The sequence below is a fragment of the Pinus tabuliformis genome, chromosome Q, assembly GCF_031772625.1.
Source record: "Pinus tabuliformis cultivar Carrire ecotype Pingquan chromosome Q, CPIR1, whole genome shotgun sequence".
Lineage (NCBI taxonomy): Eukaryota > Viridiplantae > Streptophyta > Pinopsida > Pinales > Pinaceae > Pinus > Pinus tabuliformis.
In genome coordinates, this window is record NC_142296.1 from 379605132 (window position 1) to 379627121 (window position 21990).

The following is a 21990-nucleotide window of genomic DNA, read 5'->3' on the forward strand; positions in this document are numbered from 1 at the left end:
TTCATTTGACTCAAAATATGGTGACTAATGTGATTTAATTTGTTAGTCATACATTACAGGTTACTTACCATGAAGTGTCGATGGGTTGTCCAAACACTATTAAAATGCTTACGTGAAAGTGCTCATGATTTTCAAGAGTAATTGGTAAGTAATGGTAAGTTGATATAGAGATTTGTTTTTTGTATACTATGAATTTGAATAAGGGCCAAGTGATGGAAATTAGAACTTGCATATTTTTGCAGTTATAAATGCTTATGACTATTGATTTTTCTTATGTTATGACATTACAATTTTTGTTTATTGTCATTTCTTGGAATGAAATCTTTGATTTTAAAGAGGAAGGATCACTTTTTGTGTGGTTTAGATGGTTATATCATGAGTAAAATCTAAAGTTCCAATGGGAGATGAACACCGAGGACGGTGTTCTTATTAAAGGGGGGAGTATGTAACATCCCTAAAATAACTCATTGTAAAATCAAAAAGTTATGAATCAGTTATAAAACTAATTCTTGATATTCATAAAAATGGAATGGGGATGAAAACAAGAAAGAAAAGGCAATCTGAGGGCGCTCGTGGTTTTTCAGTTCTTCATCTTATGCACCTCTCGGGAGGTATGGGTTGCACTTACCTCTTCTTTGCTTCGTTGGGGTCGTCTGTTTCAAGACAAGTCTACTAGTATTGGCTAATAAGGAAGACACTCTGTTTTGAATGGGAGTGGTGACTGTAGTCACCACCCCTACGTCCCTCAATCTGCTAACAAATTCTGGCATCTTCTTTTCCATGCACCACTTAATACTGTGGCTAAGAACTATGGCTATTTTCCCACCCTCCGGAGGTGCAGTCTTGAAGAAGAAAAATATCTTAGACGGCCACAACATCATCTGTATCACAATTATGATAAAGAATCGAATCGCATCTTGACATTTAATAAAAGAAAAATGGAGAACCTGCGGAACAGAGTTTTGTTTTGGACGGCTTGTGGTGGTACAGCTGGAAAAGATAAGTTAATCTTTTGAAATATTATTTGTTTATGTGCACAGAAAGATATGGTTAATAATGTCCATGTTCTTTAAAGTAAATTCTTTATTTTGGTGCACAAAGTATAGTTTGGTTATGATTGCCAGGTATTGCAAAGTTTCTATGCATTAAAATATTGCAGAAATATAGTCCTCTTGAAAATATTTGTTGCTTAGTTTATGCACAAAAAAAGCTATGTAGTTTTGTGATTTTCTTGAGAGTGCTAAAAGCTAAGTAGCTTTATTATTTCTTTGGAATAAATTACACAAGGTTATTACTAAGTACCCAAGACATCCTCTTGAGAAGAGATGTATGAGACATCTAAAGTTCTTGGGGAGATTGTTGTTTTATATTTTCTTGGCAATGAAAATATATTAGTACATGTAAATAAAGATTATATAATTCCTCTTGGTAAAGAAAATAGGGTTTTTACTTGAAAAAAATAAAGAGGGTTTTTACTTAAATAACCTTAGTATGGGTAATTTAATATATTACTACATGTAGATTAAGGTTATATGTTGCTCTTGTAAAGAAAATATATTACCGCATGTAGATAAATATTGATTATTATATATATATATATTCTTGGTAGAGGAAATATATTACTACATGTAGTTAAAGGTTGTTATTATTGTATATATGAAAACATGATTATTACATATATTTGCAACATTAAAAAATAAGTAACATTTATTGTCTTTATATAACATGCATATGTGTTTATGTAAGAAAAGGTAGGATGAATTCTCTTTTCTTAAAAAGGGATTTCGTAGTCTTTTTCCTAGAAGTGAATATAGATTAAAGAGGGTAATTTGTGAAATATTTTCATGGGTAGAGAGTACTCTTGAAAAACAATACTTAGTTATGAGAAAATATAATAATCTATACATAGATAAAATGCACAGAGATAAGTCATAGGAACTTTCTTTTGAAAGAATATATCTTTTTATGCATAAAAGATAAGTTAGTGGTGTCAATCCCTTTGCAAGAGTTTTCAAAAGTTACATGTTTTGGTGAGTAAAGAGGTAAAGGATTTGGTTGTTGCATATTGGGTAGTTTGATTTATTTGCATGGTTTAATGCATAAACGGTTACCGATATTATTATCTTAGTTCTTATGCGCAAAAGAAAGGTTGATTATGACACTTTGTTGAAACAAATGCATGAGGACTTTGTTATGATACTTTCATGGAAACAAATGCATAATAGCTTTGTACATAAATGATAGAGAAACTATGATGGGTTCTTGAAAAATAACTATGTGAAAAGAACACATATGCAAAAGCATAGAAATAATAGTTTATTACATGTATGAGGATATAACTATTGTGTTATATATTGTAAAGAGGAACATGGATTTGTATAGCTATTGGGTTAGATCATTTGAAGAGAAATATGCATTAGTGTGAATAAGAATTGTGGAAAGTAAAACAAGTATTTACTTGAATAAATGTACTAGTTATTTATTATGACATGCTTGATAATTGTTTGTGCACAATGTTGTTAGAAGAAGCTTGTTGTGATATATATTTACAACACATGCACATGAGTAGATGCTAAAGAATCACTTTTAGAGGTTGATTATTGATTGATTAATATTGTATCTAATCTTGTTGCCAAATCTTGTTGACGACAATAATGACAGGAAACGATGGCGGTTTGTGCCAAAGAAAAGTGATGTTTAACATTGTGGTAGGTAAAGAACTAACGTTCCACGCTCATGAGTACGAGTTGCGGGTTTGTACATCGATAGAACAATCATGCCACAAGGATGTAGAGAGTGGTGATATGTAGGTAAAGGGTTTCATTGAAAATGTAATAGCTTTTAGCTAGTTATGTGACAATTTAATGATATTTCATTGTAATATTTTATAACAATGGTTGAGGGATGGAATCCCTTATAAGCCATTGAGTGAGAGGTGAAATCCCTCACGAGTGTCTAATAATAAAAGTAAACGTTTGTTGGTTTTCACCCTACGGGGTTTCCAAGGTATATCGGTGTTCAATGATGTGATCGCTTATTGTGTTAGTTTGATGATATTGATTCCTTATTTGATGTGATAATCATAATGTGAAGTATGTTATTAATTAATATTGTTAAGGAAATCATGAAATGGATGCAAGGTTCATTAGACAATTTATGTTAATATACTACAACAGTGGTTGACAATGGTTATGTAATTTACTTTATGTACTAATGAACATTATATCTAATGGTTAATGAGGAATGTGGAGTTGTAATTTGGATATTTACTTGTGGGTAATTTGTGTACAAAATTCTAACTCTCTGCTCTTACATGTGAGGTTACCGGGGTATGTTACAATTAATTAATGGAATATAATGAATTTTTATAGATTTCGAAATATTAAAATAAAATTTTTAATAGCATGTCATGTTGGAGGCCGAAATTTAATAGTTCGTTGTCAATATTTTTTTTAGAGATTTTAGAAATTGATCCCACGACACTAATCTTATCTTATCACTAGGGTAGAATAAATCAGTGGATACACATTTTTGAGATGGACATTTGAATGTCCTCCACATACTTGTAAACACTAATCTTATCTTTATCACTAAGATGGAATAAATCAGTGGATACACATTCTTGAGATGGACATTTGAACGTCCTCCACATAGTTGTAAACATTTAAGATTGCTACACACCAAATATTAAATCAAATTGAAAGTTTTTTTTTTTTAATTTAAATAGAAATTTTTGTATAATATAGTAATATTAATTTTTAAATTAAATTACTTTAATATTAATATAATAATCTCATTTATAATTATTTATATAATATTTTAAATTATCTTATCATATACTAATTGAATTTATATGTAATAATAGGAAATAAATATTTGTAATAATAGGAAATAATTTAATTTATTTTTAATTGAATTTATTTGTAATAATAAAAAATAATTTAATTTATTTTGAATAGTTAAGGGAAATTATTATTACTATTTTTTATCAATAATATTATTATTTTTTTTTCAAATATATTATTATAATTGTTATTTTTCATTAATGATAAAATATTTATTACAAACCATCCTAAATAATAGAGAGGAAGTTTACTTTTACCTAAAATAATATATCTCTGCTTAAACTATTTAAATTAAAAAATATCTCACTTTATTACAAATAAGAAAATACAATAATATTGTAAATTATAAATACGATAATGCTATAAATTATATACTTGTTTGTAATGCTATAATTTTTATTTTAAATTATAATTTAATATAAAATACTTTATTATTTAAATAACAATTTTTTATAATTTAAATTAATTAACAAAATGTATTTATTATTTAATTTTCATTTTAAAAACAGTTAAATGAAAACGTCCACCTTCCCTTTGGGCACCTCACTTATGCACTTCGAAAACACACAAGGAAATGGAAAGCCACCATTGAATTTGACACAACTATTACTCTCTATTCGAACATGTTTAAGTTTTGTAATATCTATTTACTTTATCACTTAATATTAAATGTTGTTAAACTATTAAATATTATGTAACACTTTTTTTTAAAGCGAAAAGTAAATATTTCATTTATTTTTATTATTCAGTAAATTGTGGGTCGTGAAAAAAATTAATGTTTAAAGTTTTATTTAAAAGTTGGTTATGGTTAGCCAGGGAAAGAAAGTTACTGAGAGGAAGTTTCACTTACAGGTATGATCATCTTATTTGAGAAAAAGAAGCCAAGAGAATATGAAGAAAAAGTTGAGTCATTGAAAAGGGAGAATAAAAAGAATAATTATATTTCCTGTTTTGAGGAAGGTGAGTTATCCAGTCGAAGCCCTAATCAGACTTGGAGTCTAAAAATGGTGAGTTGGTTGGGAAGAGTGATATTTCTATTTCTTCTGAACTCTTATTGCTGCTGTATGAATATACTGTAAATATGTGATGTGAGTTATCTAGATGGTTATTGAATGGGCTGATAATACTCTTCTTGTAACTATATAAGCATAACTCCTTTCTGTAAAGACTGATATGTGTGGAATAATTTTAGGTGAAAGGAAAACCACAATTGGTTAGAGCGATTGAGAATGTCACTGAAATATACATAACACTTCACTCTGAATAATTTAATTAATAAAGTAAGGCGGATATGTGTTGAATAATTTTAGGCGAAAGGAAAACCACAGTTGGTTAGAGCGATTGAGGATGTCATTGAAATATGCATAACACTGCACTCTGAATAATTTAATTAATAAAGTAAGGCGGATATGTGTTGAATAATTTTAGGCGAAAGGAAAACCACAGTTGGTTAGAGCGATTGAAGATGTCACTTAAATATACATAACACTACACTGTGAATAATTTAATTAATAAAGTATTTCTAGTGAACGAAGGTTAGTTCCAGTTAGTAAACAAATGCATGTTGTCTGGAACAGTACTGGTTCAAAGATACATACATATTTAATATGTTTCAAACTATTATACCAGCTCTAATTATAGACTAAATATGGCTATTGTTCAAGATAAATACATATTTAATATGCTTCAAACTATTATACCAGTTGCAATTATAGACTAAATATGGCTATTGTTCAAGATAAATACATATTTAATATGCTTCAGACTATTATACCAGCTCTAATTATAGACTGAATATTGCTAATGTCTTATACTTTCTAAGAACCTAAAGACCAAAATAGTTCCCTTGGCCCAGTCGGTTAGCACCAAAAACCAAGGAATAGTTCTAAATACTCATCTTTCCCGGATGAAATAATAATGAAATAGTAATATGGAAGAACTGAAATACATTATTTCAAGAACCATAACTCTGTGGGAGACAAACAGCAGAAAATATATATATAAATTTATAAATATATATTAAGTTATATATCAATTGTATAAAACAACGAACTATAATCCCAAGAGTACTCAATTACAGTTCACGAAACTGAATACATAAGCAACAATCGAAAGGATACCACACAGGACGAGTAAGTATGGTATGTGTGCTAAATGTAAATAACCCGAAGATTACAAACTTTAGAATTGTAGATCTCGACAAGTAAGAAGGAAGACATTTCTGTCGTAAATAGCTAAATTCGAAAAGAGTCGTATAACCAACACAACTCAAAGTATACCAAATGATACTAAATGATGATAATTTATATTATTATAATGAATATATAAATTGATACTAAAGGATGATAATTTATATCATTTTATAATGAATATATAAATTTATACTAATATTATCATATAAATTAAATGGTTGGTAAATGTTGATGGATATAAATAAACATCAAATCAATTCTTTCATGATACATTTCACATTGTTTACATTTAAAAAAAATAAAAATTAACTAATTTATAATTTTATTCAAATTGGAGTCCGTTACTGAAGCGGAGAGGGGGAGGAATTGCAAGAAAGGCCAAAGTGGCAGGAATTGCACGAAAGGCCAAAGTGGCTTGAATCTGGGCAAAAAAAATTCAAAAAAACATGTAAAGGCAGTCTTAGAATCATGTTTTTGATGGTGGTAATGGATTCAACACCATCAAAAACTTCTAGGGCACCTAAAATTATGAAGTTTAATAGCTTTTATTTGTATTTACAAAAATCCCTGCCCAAATTTTTCAACATATGGCCTGAATTTTCATAAATTTCCAGGAAAAAAAACTTAATCATTAGACTATGGCATTTAAATTATTGTTATTAATATCTATAAAAAAATAAATTACATGGATTCTTATTTATTAACAGGATGGTAGAGAATTAACCACCATGAAATATGGGGGAATATTCATAGTAGTATTCACAAATCAAGATTAAGATTTATTTCAAAATTTAATTTATCTCAAAATAATTAATTAAATAAAATGTCATATTGGTCATGGGGTAGTGATAAGTCATGCTAATTGCTTATGATGCTGTAACAAAAACTATTTACAAATTGAAAACTCTCATGGTAAACTATAGGTGAATCTTCATGGTTAAGAAAATTTGACAAAGGCTTCTTATTTCAACTTAAGGTGGATGAGGATGTGTTGACTTTTTATTTATATGCTCAACATGTGATTAGTCTTGATGCTTATCAACCATTGTAGTGTGTTAAAGAGTTTGTTATGTTGCACTGACTTTTAGTCAATTTAAAAAAATAGATTCGTGTCATGTGGCTCCCTGCCCACCAATTTCCTAGGGATTTTAGATTATTCTAATTCTAATGAGTTCATATTCTGTTTAGATGGGGAAATTAATATATAAGCAAATTTTATTTAGCAAAATGGTCCATTTTAGGATAAGATGTGTAATTATTTTTTTTCCTCAAATTAAATTAGATTCGTGCCACATGGTTCGCCCACAAATTTTCTAGGGATTTGAGAGTATTCCAATTCTAATAAGTTCATATTCCAATGAGATGGGGAAATTAATATATAAACAAATTTTATTTAGCAAAATGGTCCATTTTACAATAAGGTGTGTAATTCCTTTATTTTCTCAAGTTAAAATTGACCCATAACTTTTTTTATACATGGTTAATCAAATAAATGTGTACATTGGTAAGGTATTCTTCATTCTACAATATTTTTTTTGTTATATTTATAAATTCTTCGGCTATATCAACCACATTAATAATTTTAATGTGGTTGTACTAGTTTTAAACATATAAAAATATTCTTAACCATGAAGATTCACCTCCACTTTACCATATTGATATGTTATTTTCTTTAATTAATTGATTTGAGATAAATTAATTAAAAGAACATAACTAACTCATAGATAAATTTTATCCCTTGATTTGCGAATACTAGTATGAATATTTAGACATATTCTATGGAGGTTAAATCTCTACCCTCCATCTCCCCAATGAGGGTGTGCAATCAACCCAACACTTGGCAGCGTAAGGAGCTTGTCCAGCCTCCACGCTCTCTTTTATTCGAATAATGATGAGCCAAGGAGCCCTAATTTCCCACAGGCAGACACCCATTTCACACACGACAGTGATAACTACTCCAGGATGAACAGAAATTCGAACAATTGTTTACTCCAGGCAATGAAGTGTGAGGTTGTAGAGGGAATTGGATCGCAGTTCTTGAATGCCCTGCTGAGGTCACGACAGTGGGCACACAGGGAATTTGTGGAATGGGATAGTCAGGGGAGATGTGAAGTCTTGGCTAGGGATTTCCCTTGGGATCCTGACATAAGTGAGGTGGTAGAGGTTCTTTGCATATCCATCTAGAACCTTGGTTCGAGTATTGAACAGTTTGTGTTGTCGACGAGGGAGGGGTCTTACTTGCAAATTCAGTCTATTTCCTTATGTAATTTTCATCAAAGCCCCTAGAGTGCCCAACTCTGCACTTGGGTTTGTCCTGGGCTTTGGGCTAGGTGGGGAGCCATTCCTTTCAGCTCTCACAACACTGGGGTGGTCCTCTTTGAGACAATGCTCTCCAACACTCTATGTGGTATGTCAGCCAACTCAGCAAGAGCCTAGTGGGGATAATTATGTGGGTTCACGGGTGGGGGTGCTTCTTGCAACTGAAAGGGGATACAGTGGAGTGCCTTCTGCTTTGGCGTGCTCTAGGACGGTAATTTGGTGTCCTTTACCAGTTTACTTGTGTTTGTGTGGTTTAACTAGTGTTTCAATTCGAGGAGAAGGTCTTTCTGCAGGCCTTCTTTGTGGTTCCACCTCAGCCCCTGGGATCTATGCTACCCAGCCTCTCCTGCCTTCTGGTAGTCTTGGCTCGCCTCAATGGCGAGGCAACGAGGCCATCCTCATGGGGGGGGAGAGTAATTAACCGTTAAGAAGAGCGGAAAAATCTGGGAAATCATTCGTCTTCAGACACCTCTGCTAGCAAGGAAACAGAGGAGGCAATTGTTATCTATCTTGCCCGCTCCTTGAGCCATGTGATTATGCCAATTACCATAAATTCTCTGGCAGCCCATTTGCGAAACATTCAGGTTTATATGGAAATCCTGCGAGAGCAGAGATACGACACTCAAAACAAATTGGTAGCCTACATCAACAAAATCCAGCACATTCAATATGAAATCCTGGACCATCTCGACAGCCTTCAATGACAACATCGACGCACCAATGACCACCTTCACAGTCTGGAAGCGAGGGTGGAGCATATAGACTTCCACATGCATGAACACGTAGGCTACTTTGTTTCTCCTCCTGTTATTCCTCCCAACCCACCTCCTTAATATGTTGCCTCCTGCTCTGGTTTCTCTTATGTTTTGTTTATGTATGTCATGGCTAATAGGCCTATCAAAAATAAAGACTGAACTTGGTTGTCTATTTTCCTCCAAGTCCCAATCTCAAAAAGTCTCATCGGAATGAGAAAAAAAACTTATAAAGATAAATTTTATACTCAACTCTTTTTTAATAATATAATAAAAAATTCTTGATCGACGAAAAAAATCTCTACTTTCCATCAAATATTTACGAATAATTAAATTAAAAAGAAAAAAAAAACAAAAACAAAAACAAAAACTTTCTTAAAATAAATTGCAGAGGAATCCTTACCGCGGATTTATCTGGATATCACGGATGAATCAGAGCGGGAGTTTGATATAAGAGACTACTTGGCAGAGGAGGAACCGCGTGGGGCAACAGGTGGGAAAGTAGGTAAGTGGAGGTGCAGTAGCAATGAAACGAAGGATTCGGAAGAGAAGCTTGAGGACCAGGAGGGTAATGAAGAGGAAGCGGGTGGAAGGCGCGGAAGAAGCAGACGAACGAGAGGACGTGGGAAACAGAGGGGTAGAGGAAGGAATGGTGGAGGAGGTGGTAGAGGGAGCAGGACCCACATAACTGACGTTGAGGAAGGATTAGCTAGTGAAAGCAGAGGCAGGAAAAGAGGGAAGCGAGACATGAGGAAGAAATTGCATGAAGCAGAGGACACATATATTCAAGAGACAAACCCCCACATTAGAAGAATTATAGATCACTTAGAAGAGGAGGCTATGCAGGAAGCTTCAGACCCTGAAATGGAGGACTGGGAGAGGTTTATCCCTGATCCAGGGCACACAAGAGGGAGAATGTCGTTGTACAAGCAGTCTTTGCATGCTTACTGGGGTATGAAGTGACTATTGGCTAAAGCCATGGAACAGGTAGCCATAGAGATGGTGGAATTCGCTCAAGGTTTCCCCACCTTCAAAAGGGAACTAAAGAACATCCAGATGACTCTGATTATGCACGATAGAAAGATGGACAAAATTCTGCAGCTGTTTAAAGCAAACGGAATGGAGATCAAGACAGAAAGCGGACCCAAGCCAGACACCCTGAATAAGTAGGATATGGAAACTGCTGCAACGAGGTTTTTATCATTTTCTTTTTTACTTTTTTGTAATCTTGAATGGTAATGTCTCAAAGGCAAAACAGTTTGCTTGTAGGACCAATAGCTGGAATTTTTCTATGGTTAGATAGACTGGATATGTATTTTTTGTGGATGGCTGTTAAAAACTATCGGTGGACACCCGGTTTCCCTTAAGGGCGGGTTGTGACCTGCCTCTAGTTGTATATTCCTCTTATTTGAAGTAATAGAATCTTGCCTTAGTTTACAAAAAAAATAAACATACTTATAATATAAATATAAAAAACAACGTTAGAGTTTAAATTACATCTAATGGACATAGAAGTTATATGTACATTTATTATCTCCTTGTATACAAAATGTATAATATCAACTAAATATATTTAATGTATTAATTTTGATATGAATTAAATTTACTTAACGAAGGAGGAGTGGAGCTAAACGCTTATAATATAAATATAAAAAACAACGTTAGAGTTTAAATTACATCTAATGGACATAGAAGTTATATGTACATTTATTATCTCCTTGTATACAAAATGTATAATATCAACTAAACATATTTAATGTATTAATTTTGATATGAATTAAATTTACTTAACGAAGGAGGAGTGGAGCTAAACGCTTGTAATTGTGGAAAAAGCGTTTGAGGAAATCAATAGGTCATGTATTCATGTTTTACTATTAATGTGGATTGTATATTCTTTAAGTTTTTTTTAGATACATAATTTACAAAAGTTATCAAGACAATTATTGAAGTATGTGTGTAATTTTAAAGCTTTTGAGAGGTAACATCCCTAAGTTGCTTAAAGTTTTATGTAGATTATTATATCTCCTTTTACTAAAAAGATATTTTAAATGTTATTTAATTTGATAAAGAATAGGAACTATTATTGGAAAAAGCTAAGAAACACATGTGGTAATTACCTAAATTATAGGTGGTAATATTTTAAATAAAACTATTTGTTCATTTAAAAGAATAGTTGCCAAGAAGTAGTTACCCTCTGCCTGAGAGAGGTAATATAGAGAGGGGAAAGGAGAAGAAAAGGCTCCTAGAGCTGGGTGGAATAAAGAGTACAATTGGAGGCTAGACCATAGTCCTGAGGCCTTAGTACAGAGTACAGACTGTAACTGGACTAGATCCAGCATTGAAAAGATTGAAGGTGCTCGGGGGAGAGTCTGGACGTGATTGCCAGACTCGCGGCTGGGAGGAGAGACCTTTCGGAAAACATTGTTTTTATAGGTTAACGGTCAAACTGAGGTAGCAAGTTTCATAATAGACTTAATGTCGAATCATAAATAGTATTATATGCAGTAGTCATTAATATCTGTTTACTAGGTTAATTAGAAAACAGAACAAGAAGCTATCAAAAGTATCACTGTCAAACTGTAATTATAACTTTCACAGTAACTACTAATGTATATGCAATCAATTACTTATACTAGACTGTAGCTATTAACATGGAATGCACAGGAAAGTGATTACAATCATAAACTATCTTATTAAACAGTTTGCATGTTTCGGGAAAGTCCCCAGAATACAGACCCTCTGTTAGCGGTCACAAGATTAAATTAACATGGAACATAAACTATCATCTGGAACAGAGTTAGGAAAAGTTCGGATTCTGTCAAAATCTCTGAATATGCTAAACAATCATAACTGTAATTTCGAAAGAATCCTGAAGGTAAAATCGTGATGCAATATATATATATATATATATATATATATATATATATATATATATATATATATATATATATATATTCTTTATTTTAGCCATTGAAACCCACAGAAAGCCGAAGCATAGCTATCGCAAGCCAATCGAAATTCATAGCCTCAAGAATGTTCTAAACATATGTATATCAAAAGATCGAAAACCAACAGTAAGATACGAAACCCCATTATAGTACTGCTACAGTATAACCCAATTATTCACATTTAGAAGAAATTACGCGCAAGATCAGGCGACCAAACTGCTTACAAACTTCATATAAATATAATTAATTCGGTTTGGTGAATGGAAATACAATAACGAGTACTGAGATAAACCTCAAACCGTCGAGCAATAGTACTACCCTTAGGGTTTAAAATTCAGTTTTACATACAGAACCCTAACATGATTAACCACACAAAAGTCCGTTAAAAGTTCTTTACAGTTACAGTCCATCGGAACCGGACCAGTACATTCAACCAAAAACGCAGACTGTCACGAGAGACCGTGACTAGACATGCAACTCCTTCATTCACGAATAAAAAGAAAACCAACCTTTTTAAATCTTATGACAGAGTCTAGCTCCAACCTGAAATGTCGAGGTCACAATGTAAGAGTCTGGGTACTTAAAAGCCGAAGGATCGAATTCAATAACCGTCAGAGTATTGCATACCTGCAAGCCAACAGAAGGTAAGATTAGGCCGGCCTGTAGGGTTAAAACTGACAGATCATCTCTAATAACCTAGATAACAAAAGATATAGAAATAGGTTTACCTGAGATAGAAGCACGCTTTCGGTAAAGTCACCCACCTGCAAAGGAAATGAGAGCTCTGTGTTAGCAACCGGAAGGCCAATCCAGGAGGAGCATAAACCTTAGAATGGGCATGAAATGAGGGAAACCAATCAAACATTCACCGGATGTTAACAACTTACCAAAGGTAGATGAGATGGGGGGTCTGTCGACTTCGTCCATCCTTGGAATCGTTCCAGTCATCTCTGTACAGCGGCAAAAACCAAACCCTCATTTCTTTCCTATTTATAATCAGTTATTCCCAAGCAGTGAACCTTGAGCAAACAAGACTTTCGAGACAGTAGAGAAAGAGTTACCTTGATTGGTATGATGGACAAACCCTCCTGCCCTAAATCCTGGCGGAGCGCCATTAGCAGAGCTTCGCCAAAAGCCACAACTGAAAACCTTGGAGAGCAGTGCAAAGCCGTAGTAAGCCTGAAGCAATGAAGGGAGCCAACGCCAGTGCGGGAAAGTGGTTGGGTTAATTCGCAAACCCATCCCGGTCATTGGGTCGAGGACCGTAGATCGAGGGTGGAGATCACAATAGATGGTGGGCACACAACTCGGTCCTGGCCCTTGGCATGTACAAGAACCGCATGGAGGCACAGACCATGGCCAACACAACATGACCACGTGTAAAGCCATGTGCACGTAGACCTGCCATGGTGGTAACCTTTAATTACATTCAATGATAAGTACAACAGGCAGATGGCATATTCCTCAGGATTACAAGCCATTAAACATATGAAATATTGTATGTACGCATAATTATTAATGAATAGATTAGGGATAGTGCGAAGCATAAAGTCACAAATAAAAAGAAAACTGACCTTTTTAAATCTTATGACAGAGTCTAGCTCCAATCTGAAACGCCGAGGTCACAATGTAAGAGTCTGGGTACTTAAAAGCCGAAGGATCGAATTCAATAACCGCCGGAGTATTGCATACTTGCAAGCCAATAGAAGGTAAGATTAGGCCGGCCTGTAGGGTTAAAACCGACGGATCATCTCTAATAACCTAGATAACAAAAGATATAGAAATAGGTTTACCTAAGATAGAAGCATGCTTTCGGTAAAGTCGCCCACCTGCAAAGGAAATGAGAGCTCTGTGTTAGCAACCAGAAGGCCAATCCAGGAGGAGCGTAAACCTTAGAATGGGCATGAAACGAGGGCAACCAATCAAACATTCACTGGATGTTAACAACTTACCAAAGGCAGATGAGATGGGGGGTCTGTCGACTTTGTCCATCCTTGGAATCGTTCCAGTCATCTCTGTACAGCGGCAAAAACCAAACCCTCATTTATTTCCTATTTATAATCAGTTATTCCCAAGTAGTGAACCTTGAGCAAACAAGACTTTCGAGACAATAGAGAAAGAGTTACCTTGCTGGGTATGACGGACAAACCCTCTTGCCCTTAATCCTGGTGGAGCGCCATTGGTAGAGCTTCGCCAAAAGCCACAACCGAAAACCTTGCAGAGCAGCGCGAAGCCGAAGTAAGCCTGAAACAATGAGGAGAGCCAACGCCGGTGTGGGCAAGTGGTTAGGGTAATTCGCAAACCCATCCCGACCGTTGGATCGAGGACCGTAGATCGAGGGTGGAGATTGCCCTCGACATGTACAAGAACCACGTGGAGGCACAGACCATGGCGAGCACAACATGACCACATGTAAAGCCATGTGCATGTAGAACTGTCGTGGTGGTAACCTTTAATTACATTCAATGATAAGTACAGTAGGCAGATGGCATATTCGTCATAATTACAAGCCATTAAACATATGAAATATTTTATGTACGCAGAATTATTAATGAACAAATTAAGGATAATGTGAAGCATAAAGATTTTTTTTTTACTATGTATATTTCGGTTTTTGTAAAGTTTTGATGTTACAGAGACATTCAACATGTTAATGTTATAGATAAATATAGTAATGTTACGATTTTTACATATTTAGTTTTAGAATATAAAATATTTCAAAAGGTTTGATTTTTAGTGTTTATTTGATTTTATTAAATTATATATTACTTTAATGCAGTTATGTTTAATTAATTTTATGATATTTCTTTATGGAAAGTTTTGAAATTAAAAAATTATATATATATATATATATATTCTTATTATTTTTGTTGAAGATATTTCATTAAGCTTATGGACAAATTCATATTATTCTGGTTGACTTAAATTTTTTTATCAAGTTTCCACACTTTATCTTTGAATGTTGAAATTTATTATTTGTTGATATTATTTTAATTTAATTTGATTGGCTATGAAAAATAACATGTTATTACTCAATGGATGGATTAATGAGCCAAAAGTACACATGTCCCATCATAAAATATGGTCCATTAAATTTATTTGACTTCTTTTTGAATAATTAACCATTTAAAAAATCTATTGACACAAATTCCAATTACATAGGTCAAAATTTAATTATAAAATATCTAAATTTACATAAAATTTAATTATTAAATACAAGTAAAACTTAATAACATCTTACAATAAATATTAAAAAAATGAAAAAAAAAATAAATATATATATATATATATAGTACCTTAGTTTCTTAAATATTTTTTTGTGGTAAACCCATAAATTCATATACATGCATGGAACTATGACTTATTGACCACTATATTAAGTGTTTCTATCTTGTTACAATTAATTATATGTTTTTACTAATTATATTTTCTTAAATTAAAAATTGTTTTCTTTAATTATAATATTTTCATAATTATTTAATTTTGTTTTTAAATTAAACATACATTTTTTTAATTTTTCGTTTTTATTATATAATATTCAACTACAATTAATTAATATTTCCATATGTTTCAACCAATTAAAAATAAAAAATTTAATCTTTTCTAAATTTAAAAAATAAAATAAAAAATAAAAAATATCTTTCTTTAACTAAAATATTTTCATAATTATTTAATTTGGCAAAATAATATGATAAGCTATAAAATATTTAATATATTTTTAAAAAATAGCTATTGTTATTGAAAATATTCATGGAAATAGAATTTTACACTTCATGATAAAGACTAATAAAACATTATTATGGTTGTTGGGTAGGATTAGATTCTCCACTACACAATGCGAAATTACAAATAACAAAATATCTTAATTTACCAATCAGTAAAATATAAATAGACCAAATTCCAAAATAACAAAATATCTCAATTTACGAATCAATAAAATCTAAATAGTCTAGATTACAAACCTTAACAATAATTTGAATTCAATATTTTTACTTTAATGTAACTATATTTAAACTAAGTAATAGAGAGAGCTACTATATAACATTTGTTTTTTTAAATTAAATTTCATTAGAAAATTTATTTTTAATATTTTTTTAATTAGTTTGCAATTTTTTTTTGTCAGAACAAAAAAGCACAATTGTATTATATTGAGACAATATAAAAGTACCAGATAGTACATCATAAAGCTTTTAGAAGCTGGAGAAACTCTTGAACAAATCTAAACTATAGGATATATCCATCCAGAAAGGAAAACGATCTGAGGTAAACCACATCTAAACAGATACAAGTCTTTTATGCAGCACATGAGAAATTCTGAATTGTAACCTTGATTTCAGAGATTGTTCAATCATTCATATACCATACATATACGAGGATAAAACACAAAAATAAAGAAGAGCAAACCTGGAGATAATCAGAAGGTGAGTTAAGAGCCAGGGATTGAGAAATCCTGAATGATAAAGGATTTCTCGTCAGATATTATCTTCATGGACCAGGTACCTGTTTCTAATAGAAGACCTTCCTTTGACAGAATGTCCGCTTGCTGGTTCTGAGCTCTATAAATGTGTTGAATGGAGCATCCTTTCATAAGTCCCCAAAAAAACATAATTCTGTCCATCCAGCCTGCGAGGTGTGGGCTCCTGATATGGCACTTACCCTTGACATGATCGACCATGATTTTGGAGTCCCCAAAGATTGAGATAGATTGTATATCAAAAAAGATGCAGAACGCAAGAAGACCCGCTAGAGCCCTCGCCTCAGCCATGTTGTTTGAGCCCTTTCCTCCATTCCATGAAATGAGATATTGAAGATTCTCGTCCATTATGATATGAACCCCACAGCCACAAGAGTTTTGCTGAGCAGCTCCATCAAAAAACGCTCTTGGGGCCTTTGAGAGATAATCTTCTTGCTCATTTCTGTTGGCATTTTTCCTTTTGTGTTGCTTTATCGGCACTGAATCATAGATGGATACAATATGTTGTAAAATAGCCTTAAAAGGCTCTTTCATTGCTTTGAAGATTATGTTGTTCCTCCACCTCCATGCACACCAGAGGACAATGATAATTATTGATCTCCATGAATCTCTCTGCCCACTCCACCATTCAAAGGCTGCATGCGTTGAAGCATGAGACACAAGAGGGAAACCATATAAAAATGCCAAGTCATGCCATAATTGCAGAGTAGCTTGGCATTGGAAGAACATGTGATAGTTGGTTTCCTCGGCTGATTCACACATTAAGCACATGCTCGGCCCGTGCCAGTTCCTTTTCTTCAGATTTTCCCAGGACAGGTTTTTATTATAGAACACCAGCCACGAGAAGTATATTAATTTGGGAGGGCATCCTGTTTTCCAAAAGGCTGATGGAAACTTAGGACTAGAGTGCATGGCCTTTAATCCAATCAGATTTGTGTAAATATCCTTTACACAAACCTGAGCATTTGCTTTTGGCACCTTCCAGATTAGAAAATCTTCTGGCATGGAGCGATGAAATCCGCAGCTTCTCAAGCCATCCCTGATAATGTTCCATTGCCTTGCCAAAGACTCTGACATCCCTAGATCATCAGCCTCTTTCCAAAGAGGAAGTGGGCCTTGCCATACTGCTATGAGTTTATCCCAAGTGAAAAAACCTTTTCTATGGAAGAAGATTAGAAGCCTTTCGGGAATGGTTATGCTCTCTCGCCCGCACATGAGGGGGTCTATTCCAATGAGGATCCTGCTACCGGATTGTAAGCTCCATATCAGATTCTTTAGAAAATATTGCTCAATTTTGTGAAAGCTGAGCCATATAGCTGACCCATACGTGGCTCCAATCCTTCCTAATCTGAACCAGTGTTCCATGTCTTTGCCTCCCATATATTTCTTTTTTATAGTGATGCTCCAAGGGCCTTCTCCGTATATTCCTCTCCACAGTGATTTGCACAGTAGTGCTTTCCCAAAAGTCCTCAAGTCCAATAATCCCCATCCACCTGAATTCTTCGGCATAGAGATCTTTTCCATTCTAGTAAGATGATATTTTCTCTGTTCTGATTTGCCGCCCCATATAAAGTTTGCAGTTATCTTGTTCATTTTCTGGATGATACTTGCAGGGATAAAAAATATGTGTGCCCAATATACAGCAAGTTGCGTTAATACTGCTTGTGTTAGAACAATTCTTCCTGCCAATGATAGACACTTGTATTCCCAAGCAGATATCTTTTTATAGTACCTGTCAATTATCCATTGCCAGTCCACTTTAGAGTAACCCTTGGCTTTTAGCTGAAAACCCAGATATTTTAATCCGTCCTTGATTGACCGCATCTCTACCCCAAACAACACAGAAATCCATTCCACTGTTTCCATGTTGACGTCATTGTGGAAGAGGATGGATTTAGACTTGTTTATTTGTAGACCAGTAGCATTTTGGAATTTATTTAGAATGTCGTTGAGACATATCCACGTGACTCTGCATAGCATTGCAAATATGAGCACATCGTCGACAAATAAGTTGTGCGAGATGTAGTTGTTCCTGCAAATCTTCATAGGCCTGCACCTGTTTTCAGTAACTGCTCTATTAATATGAAGGCTTAGAGAGTTCATTGCCAGGATAAACAAAAGAGGAGAAAGGGGGCATCCTTGACGCAGCCCCCTTTCTGCTGGAAAAAAAGGAGAAGGAATCCCATTTATGATGACAACATAGTTTACGTTCTCAACACATGCCATGATCCAGCTTATAATATTAGATTTCAGGCCGATCTTAGCTAATAAACATCTAATGAACCCCCAATCTAAGCAATCATATGCTTTTTGTAAATCAATTTTCAGAATGGTGGCTTCATCTTTTTTGAGAGCATGGTAAACAAGCTTTCTTGAGTATTAGCGACGACATCCAATATATTCCTTCCCTTTAAAAAAGCATGCTGATCCTTTGTTAGAAAATTGGCTAAGGTCGCTTTAATCCTTTCAGCAATAATTTTTGTGATGATTTTGAAAGTTATATTGCATAGGGAAATCGGCCTAAAATCTTGAAAGGATTCAGCCTCCATTTTTTTTGGGATAAGTGCTATCTGAGTGGAGGATGTAATCTGATGTATGCTGCCTGAGATTCTCGCTGCTTCAACCATCCTCAGCAAATCTTGTTTTATGATATCAAAGAAGTGAATAAAGAATTCTATTGTCCAGCCATCCGGGCCAGGACATTTATCCTTCTTGAAAGCCTTCATAACTCCTAGAAGTTCTTCCTCTGTTATGGGCTGGAACAGGCATTCATTTTTTTCATCATCAAACATTTGTGGGACCAGATCAATACCCCATAAGATATCCTGAAACCTGCAAACATCCCTTCTTTTATATTGGTTTTTAAAGTGTCTCACAGCTTCCTTTGAGATGTCTTGTTGAGAGAATAGGAATCCCCCTGACCATCACTTATTTTCCATATGGAATTTCTCTCTCGCCTGGAATTTGCATATTTGTGGAAAAATTTTGTGTTCCTGTCACCTTCCTTGAGCCAAATTGCCCTGCTCTTAAGTCTCCATGAAGCTTCTTCCTGCTTCAGAATTTTTTGTTTTTTCCTTTCAAGCTCTTTTATGTGACATCTCATATTAAATGGAAGTGAATTAGCATCCAAAACTTTGGAGATACTTTCCAGTTCCCTCTGTATTTCTTGAAGGGCCAATCTGTCCATATGTCTTTTTTTAAACTGCCATTCTTTGACCACCTTTCTCATAGAGGACAGCTTGTCTCTAAAGGTCATAAACGGGGGTATCATGTTTTTTGCAGTTAAATCCTTCCATGTTTTTGTTATGACTTCATTAAAGTCTGGATCTTCTAACCATGATCTGTTGAATTTAAAAGGGTACCCTTTCCTAAAACCCTTTTCCCTCCAGCTGAGATATATCGGCCTATGGTCAGATATGAATACATTCCCAATGGACGAATAAGGCATGCCCATTCTATCAATAATGCTGACATGTACAATGAAACGATCAATCCTTTTTGCAATATACACCTCTTCTATTCTTCCATTGTCCCATGTAGGCATCATTTTGGAAGGAATTATGTCTACAAGATTCCTGTGCAAAAGTTCATATTTGATGCGATCTGCGAGTGGGTCCCTTTTCCTGCTATTCCCCATCGTTCCTCCGAACTTAGAGTTACGTTTAGATCGCCTGCAATCATCAATGATTCAATATCAAAAATTTCTGATGCAAATAATTTTTCCCAGAACGGGATCCTGTTCTTATAGGGGGCGTAGATATTCAAGATATTAATGGGACAGTCTTTTCCTCTGATAGAGGCTGAGATGAGAATGCCTGCAAAGCATTTATAAGCTTTAGCTCTAATCCATTCAGGATCCCATAAAACCGCCAGCCCCCCGAAAGACCCTTGGCTTTCGAAGCTACCAGGTGCCAGGAGGGAAACATTTTCCTAAAATAGGAGATGGACACATGATTGCTATGCATTGTTTCTTGGATTAAAATAATTTTTGGCTGAGCTGAGTAGAAAATATTCTTTAGCGCCAAAAATTTATGGTCTGCTCCCAGACCTCTTATGTTCATAGATATGATGAAAGTCATTGAGGAGTTTTTTCAGCCGCGCTTGCTCTAAGAGGCTGAAGCTCTGACATATCAATGATGGGTACATCAACAAGGGACAGATTTCTTACACCTCTATCTGCACCATCAGTCCTCCCCCTAAAATGTCTATTGCCTCCCTTGTTTTTTTTCTCACCGTTATATTTCTTGCAGAGTCCGGGCTAATAAGAGGAGGCGAAGGTTTTCTTGGTTTATGGATGGTTAAGGGTTCCAGCTCAAGTGATTTCTTGCTTAGAAGATAGTCTAAGTCGTTGTCATACAAATTTGTTGGAGATGAGACTGGGGAGTTTAGAGGGGTGGCTGATACCATTGGCTCTTTGCCTTTCGCAGATGGGATAATTCTCTTTTTGGGCGAAGGCGAAGATGATGAAATAAAGATGGTTTGGGAGCCCACAGTAAAGTCCTTGAAAGGCTGGATGATCGGTGGAGGAGGAGGTACTTCTTTTTCATCATTCGGTTCTGGGGGAGGCAGACAAAGGATAGCATGGGTCTTTTTATCAGCAATGGATCCAATCCTAGACGAGCTTTCAGGCATGGTACCATGGCTCTGAGAAAAGTCCTGAGAGAAATACTGAGGAGATTGGCTGATTTTGTTTTCCAAATTTTTAAATACTTGCACAACATCATATTTTGACGGAGACAAACTAACTGTAGGAGATAGTTTCTCCTTTTCAGAAAACTGGGGAAGGTCTGCTCGGATTTTTTCATGAAGCAATCTGCTTTTTAGAGCCGGGCGTCGAGGGCAGTTTTTAATTAGGTGTCCTGTCCTGTGACATGCTGAGCATCTGAAGGGGATTCCCCAAAAATCCAGTCTTTGTTTTATTTTTAAGTCTCTCCAGGCAATCTCTATGTGGTCAGGAAACCCTCCCCTGTAGGCCTTTTCTATAAGAATCCATGCTATTCGCTTGTCTTTTTCCCCAAAACATCTTGGGTCAACGTAGACAAATCTTCCTATGGCATTTCCTATCTTTGTTAGAGTCTCCTTAGACCACAACTCTAGGGGAAGGCTAGGGAGTTTGACCCAAATCAAGTTATTTGAAGGGGTGTTTTTCAGTGGGTTGTACCCAATGTACCATCTGTAGAGAGCAAGGAAGCTCCTTCTATGGACCCAAGGGCGTTTCTGAATGGTAACTAGATCACTGGCGCTTAAAAAATGAAAGCAGTACCACTCTTTCATAAGATTTGAAACAATGGGAATATATCCAATCAGTGGTTTCCACTGAACCTCGAGCCATTTTCTCATCCTGGCATCATCCATCTCTGGGAAGTGCCATCTGCCCACCAAAGCAAGTTCCTGTAGGCTTTCTATACGCTCGGTCAAGTGGATGCTATCCAGTTTTATTGCAGCAGGCGGGGGGGTGGT

At 34.7% G+C, this 21990-nt stretch overlaps 1 protein-coding gene across 1 annotated transcript; it reads right to left on the reverse strand.

The window, feature by feature from the left end:
- Nucleotides 1-19402: 19402 nt before the first annotated feature.
- LOC149219763 (uncharacterized) lies at nt 19403-20167 on the reverse strand. Its single transcript, XM_089386911.1, has one exon. The coding sequence runs from the start codon at nt 20165-20167 to the stop codon at nt 19403-19405; it is 765 nt and encodes a 254-aa protein (XP_089243037.1).
- Nucleotides 20168-21990: the final 1823 nt, after the last annotated feature.